The sequence below is a fragment of the Chironomus tepperi genome, unplaced genomic scaffold, assembly GCF_022539635.2.
Source record: "Chironomus tepperi strain 1889 unplaced genomic scaffold, CSIRO-AGI_Ctep_v1 contig_321, whole genome shotgun sequence".
Taxonomy (NCBI): domain Eukaryota; kingdom Metazoa; phylum Arthropoda; class Insecta; order Diptera; family Chironomidae; genus Chironomus; species Chironomus tepperi.
The window spans coordinates 33,877-40,290 of NW_027226443.1; the positions used below are offsets into that span (position 1 = coordinate 33,877).

Below are 6,414 nucleotides of genomic sequence, written 5' to 3' on the forward strand. Positions count from 1 at the left end.
TTTAAACAAAATAAGCATTTTCAAGTGTTAACTTAGTTTGTAGGGAAATCTATCGCACATACTCCTTATAGGAATAATGTAATTTGACCGTTTTTACTTACTTGTATTGTGACTTTTTAAATTTACTTTTGAATATTAGTTTTTAGTTTTCTTATTTTATTTAAATTTTAAAAATTATAAAGTTAAATTTAATTGTTAAAAATGAAAGTTTAAAATTAATCAAATTAAAAAAATATTTTAAGTTCAAAAATGAGAGTTTAAAATCACTAAATTTATAGAATTGAAAAATTTAACATATTTGATAATTTTCAATCACATTTTAATTTCCGTTTCGATTTTTAATGCTAATTCTTTATCAAAATTAAGAAACTGTGAAAATTCACGAATTATTCAAATATGAATCACAGAATTTTCTAGATTGATTGTGTTAAACAATTGAGATTAAGTAGATTGATAGTATGAATATTAACATTAAGTCCAAGGGTGTGAAACTTTTAAATCAAATTTTGATCAAGTCTGTGATCATTTCTTGAGGGTGTGTTTTTGGAATCGACAGAAAATTCTTCAGGATTTCACAAATTTCTTGGTGATTTCTACATAATTTGATCAAATTTTAATTAAAATGTATGCAAACTTTAAATATTTTTACTAAAATTTTTAATCTTATAAAATAAAAAAAACTGCCGAGTTTCAGAGATTTTTAGCAGAATTATTGTCGATCGTATAAACCACAACCAATTTTTGATCATTCAGTGTTGATTGTGTTTGATCAGTTTTGATCATTTTAACCAGTTCAACATCCTTGATTTAGTCAGACCATGTGCACATCTTTTTGAAAGATATCTAGGTCACAAAGTATTCGTTGAATTGAATGCTTAATTATGTTGAGTTTGGCATCCTGAGAGTTCAGGAACTAAATTTAATCAATTAATCTGAATTTTGTCAATTATTCTCAATTCAGTACATTAATCTAAATCCTTTCAACTTGAATTAAGCTAACGCATGAATTAAGCTAACCTAATCATCAAAATTTTCAAATTCAAATTCTTTTATATCAACTGGAAAACAAAAAATCTACCAAAACTTCAATCATTCATTCTGAATCTCCATCAAACTCAAAATCTAAAGCATCTCATCCTAATTCATGTCATCAAGAAAATTTATTGAATATTCATAAGACATCCAACTTTCTCAGATCAAATGAATATAGATGACAATGTCTGTAAAAGAAAAGAAAAGAAAAAAGAATATAGCGATTATTAGAATCATATAAATATGCATGCGTTAGTGCGAGTCACTGTATGAGTGTGATGACTAAAACCTTAAGGAAATATCGATGGATGTAAAATAAAATTATCCAAAAAGGAAAAGAAACCCAAAAAAATTCAATCAGAATATGAAGCTCATTTGATATCTTTGATCAAGTTAATTGAAGATATATTAATTATTGAGCATGGAATCGATTGATGAAATTGATTTGATTCGGATGTTGTTGATACTGTTATATGCTTGAAAAGGATGGATGTGAGTTGGACACATGTATCAATTTGAGGCACGGTTTTAACAAAGCTTTCAATTTGTGGTCATTAAAAATTCAAATTTTAAAAGAAATTCGAAAATATTTTAAATTTTAAATTTTATAGAAAATCAAATTCCATGCGGAAATGATTCAAAATAGATAAAAAGAGGTTCATTGAACTTGAATTTAAACTTGTTCAAATAAAATTGAAAAATAATAAAATTCAAGGGAAAATACCACAAATGAATTGATTGAAATTGTCAAACAGACTGATATTTATTCTATACTATTCATTGTTAAACAACAGAATAGAGGAACTAGCAATATTTTTATTTATCAAGATAAATAAGTTTATATTTTCTAACAGCATTGCTTGATAGAGAAATTAGAGATAATCGGGGTTCAAAAGCATTGAAACGTTGATTAATAAACTACAATGTATAACTTTTGATCTTAATAATCCAGACAATAATAGATTTAGTTCCTTACTTCGCTGGCTATACTGATCAATTGTGAATCATAGTATTTTCTTCAGATAGCGTCTAAAGCTAAATCTATCGCTGTCTCCGGTCTGCAAAATTCTAATTATAAATACAATACTGTCTAACAAGACGTTTTGTTGATGATAGTAAAGCATCAGTGCTTAATACACGCTCCTGATACTATAAAATGATGCAATATATTTTATGAGTTTCATATATGTTAATATTAAATATACATTAAAATTCATCAAATTATTTAAACTCATATAAGACCGCATCAACCATGATGAGAAAATACTAGTTTATTATCGGTTATTTGGGCTTTTTTTGAATTTTAATGTTTCAATCCCAAGATAATTTGTTGTACCCTCTCTACAAAATGCATATGCAAATTACACTGTTTGCTTATATCTTCCACAACAATAAAGTATCACAAAACTAACAAGATTTCCTGGTAGTCTAATATCCGGAAAGTTCCTTATAATATGTCGCTAGTGAATCATACTCCTTGTCGAAGACGCACGAAAGTCCATTGTCGCTTTTAAAGATCGTCGAAGTTAGATCTGTCTTTAGATAACATTTGCCAGTTTCCAATTTCCATCACTTTTGCATCGTTGCTCACACAGTAATCATATGAGCTCTTGGGACTACCTATAGAGTCATTTAGCCTAGTATTAACTGGACATCATGTCAAGTTGACCACTTGGGAAGCATGCAAAGACACGACAGTTTAACATCCACAAAGTAAGAGAATTATTTCATTGAATACTGTACTGATTAAAGGATAATATAATCTAGTACTTAATTGCTTCACTGGCCATATAGATCAGCTGTGATTCATGGCTTCTCTCAGTTGTGGTTTAAACTTGCTTTATATCTGGCTGTCCAATGCCAAAAAAAATTTAGTATAAATCAGAATATACCCTAAATTCATAATCAGAAAGATCTTTACTTTTCCAAACAATTGATTGAACGGATAGAGCAATAAATCATCCTTCAAGACAAATCATATGAAATAAAAATCACGAGAACAACTTCCTCAAAAAATAAAAAGACAAAAATTATCCCTAAAGAGTAGAAAATAAATCACTTAATTAAGCAAGCATTCAAATCAATTAAAAATTTCATTGAAAACATTTAGAAAAAAAAGAAAGAAAATTGAAACTTTTTCTTATTTCTCATTCGTGTGTACATTTCCAAATCGATAACCTAGTAGTGGAAGTTGTATGCACAACCAAAAAAAAAAATTAATTTGCCTAAAACTAGGGAAGAAAAATAAAGAAAAAAATGAACAGCACAGAACACAAAAAAAAATCAATTGCAGTCTCGTAGAAAAGCTAAAAAAAATTATTTTGCCTTTTTTTTTTCAATTGCCAGAAAATCTGCCGACATCGAAAAGAACAAAAATTCAAATTTCTGCTGCTGATACACACATTTGGTGGGATTTTTTTCTAGTTTTTGTTGTTGTTGTAGTCACCCCATCGACCACCCAGTCGGTCGCGTTTTTCTTCCACCCAGCACATGATAAACATGTGTGCGTGTGCCGGCTGTGTTTGTACACGAAATGAGGATTTTTTTTTCTTCTCATACGATTACCCTCCCACTTGGGGTACCCGATTACCCTCCCCATCAATTTTTTTTTATTTCTCTCATTTTTCAAAAAATAAAGTTTAAAAAAAAATTGAGAGAATTTCGCAATATTTGCGAGAGAAACCGGCGCGTAAAAGGTGCTGTGTGCCGGACATTTGCCACAACAGCATGTTCCTCTCACATGATAGCACATGAAAAGGATTAAAGAAAGTGTTAAACAAAGTGCAGTGCATTTTGTGTTGTGATTTTTGTTGAAGAAGTTGAACAAATTTTTTGAGGACTTTTTTTTATGGAAAAAATTATTTTTTGGATAATTTTAAAAAATTGAATTAAATTTTTAATGGATTAAGTAATGAGATTTATGATGTTTTAAGTGGATCAAAGTGAGGACTGGTTTTGAAAAAATTATTTTAAAAAAATGAGAAAATTTTAATTTTTTGAAATATTTTAAATTTTTAATAGTTTAATTAAAATATTAAATGATCATTTTTGAATATTTTTGAATGATTTTTTGAATAATTCACTGTTTAAATGTAATTTTATTTAGTCACATGATTGACTTTCAACTATCATATCAATGACATGTGATTGAAAATCTACAAAAATTTGAATTTTTTAAATGATTTAACTATTGTTAAATTTAATTTTATTATAATTTCTTTTAATTTTTAAATATTAAATTAAAATCTGATTTTATTTCAATTTTATTAAAATTAAAAAAAATTGAAAAATTTTACAATTTATTTCAGAATCGACTGAATTTATCAGAAAAGTTAATGGCAATAAATTTACCAAATTAATACAAAAATTTATATAATTGTGAATTTAAATTTGCAAAAATGCATCCAAAAGTGACAATACAAAACTTGAAACAAAAGAGCTGAGATTTATATGCCATGAGATCATGTTGAGCTATCTCATGTGCTTTAGTGAAATTAAGTGAGTCAAAAAAACAGTGACAATTTTGAAAAATTTTCGAGAAAATTAAAAACTTGGACATAATTATAAGAAATATTAAATAAAATGGAGTTTGAGGATATTGAAAGAACTTTTCATGAACAGAAACAAAAATTGAGTTCAAAAGTGAAAAATTCAAGGAAATAAAGTCAAATTAATGGATTTAGTGATATTTCTTAATAATCTAACACAAAGGCATTTAATAAAATATTGTGTTCTTAGGATTTAGTGGAAGAATATTCAAAAAAGACTATTGATTAATTTGGTTATAAAACCACTTTATTTTTATAGACATCATCTGAAATATTAACCGATGTACATTAAGTTTGTGCAGTGAATTCATAATCTGTTAAATCATCTTCAAGACACCACCCTCAAAAAAATCTCAGAATTTTAATCCTTATGCTGACATTTTAAGCTTTACTCTTCTAACTACCTTAACTATATACATAACCTTAAACAACAAAAAAAGTTTACATAAAATATTATATTAATTTACACAAAAAAACATCAAAAAATTTTAAAATAAAATTTGACCTGAAATTTAGATTTTTGACAGATTTGTTGGATCTATGAATGTGAACAAAACGTTTTAAAGTCATAAACAGCAGCAAGAAATATTAAAAAAAAACTCTTTAAAAATGTCGGTGATTCAATCAAAAGCACCAACATCATCGCTTACCGACTCGTGAACAAGCAGTCCATCCGTAACATCAAGAACAAAAAGTCAAAAAAAAGTAACAAAGCTTTCCAGTTCACATCACAAAATAGTTCATATAAAGTGCACATTAGATAGGATAATGAATAAATTTACAATAGTTAAATATAAAATAATAATAAAAAATACAACAAAATTCACGAATCTAAATCAGCAACAAAGTAATAAAGATAAGATTAAATACAATAAATTGGAACTGCAAATCACAAAAGAAGAAAACTGCAATGTTTGGGTCGTATAAGTATCGAACCCTCGTGCTCTGTCTCATTCTTATGCAGCAGGCAATTGAGGCATCGGATGATGTCCAAGAGATGCGAAAGAAGCAAAAATTTCATTACAACAGCAGGAACAAATGCTTCTACAAATGCAACATGAAATTCAAGTTCAATTACAAAATTTATATGCAGAACAGCATCGATTGGAGTCACCGAATGATGATACAAATGATATTGGATATGAATATCCATCATATTGTGCTAATTGTCTTGGCGATACATTCGAAAGTACGAATAAAAATTTACTGAGTAGTGAGTATAGTCGGAAAGTTGATGGCACTAATAAAGCAGCACAAAGTGAAAATGAATTGAATCAATTGAGTGATCATAAGCGACTTGAAGCTATAAAACAGCAAATTCTTCTTAAATTGAATCTTCGTGAGAAGCCAAATATCACAAATTCAATACCCAAACAATTTATACTCGACACATTGCATCGTGCAGGCGAGCGTGACTTTGAGTACACGACAATGATGATGCAGTCAAGTGCACAGTCAATGATGGCATCTAGTGATGATCCAATTGTTGAGAGGCTGCAGCAATTGAGGAGGAATAATAGTGAGAATAGTTTTAGTGATGAAAAGGATTTTGTGGATGATGAGAGTGAATTTGATGACTTTTACGGAAAGACGAGGGAAATTATCACGTTTGCTGAACGCGGTAAGTATTTGAACTCTTTTCCATTATGATTTCTGTTCTTGAATGATGTCACATGAGCGATTTTCTCATTCTCGAGCTACTCATCTTGACGATGACATTGCAAATGCATGAATCTTATTGATGACTTCATATACTTCAAGACATCATAATATCGCATTGCAACGTCATCGTTATGATGTGATGCTCAGGATTGTGATACCATGTCTTAGTATT

General features: G+C 28.5%; 1 protein-coding gene across 1 annotated transcript; it reads left to right on the plus strand.

Annotated features, from left to right (window-relative positions):
- Positions 1 to 5,618: 5,618 nt before the first annotated feature.
- On the plus strand, positions 5,619 to 6,201 carry LOC139093033 (inhibin beta chain-like; the record flags this gene model as incomplete). Its single annotated transcript, XM_070643623.1, has 1 exon — positions 5,619 to 6,201. A coding segment is annotated over exon 1 (583 nt), but the record flags the coding sequence as incomplete, so codon positions are not given.
- Positions 6,202 to 6,414: the final 213 nt, after the last annotated feature.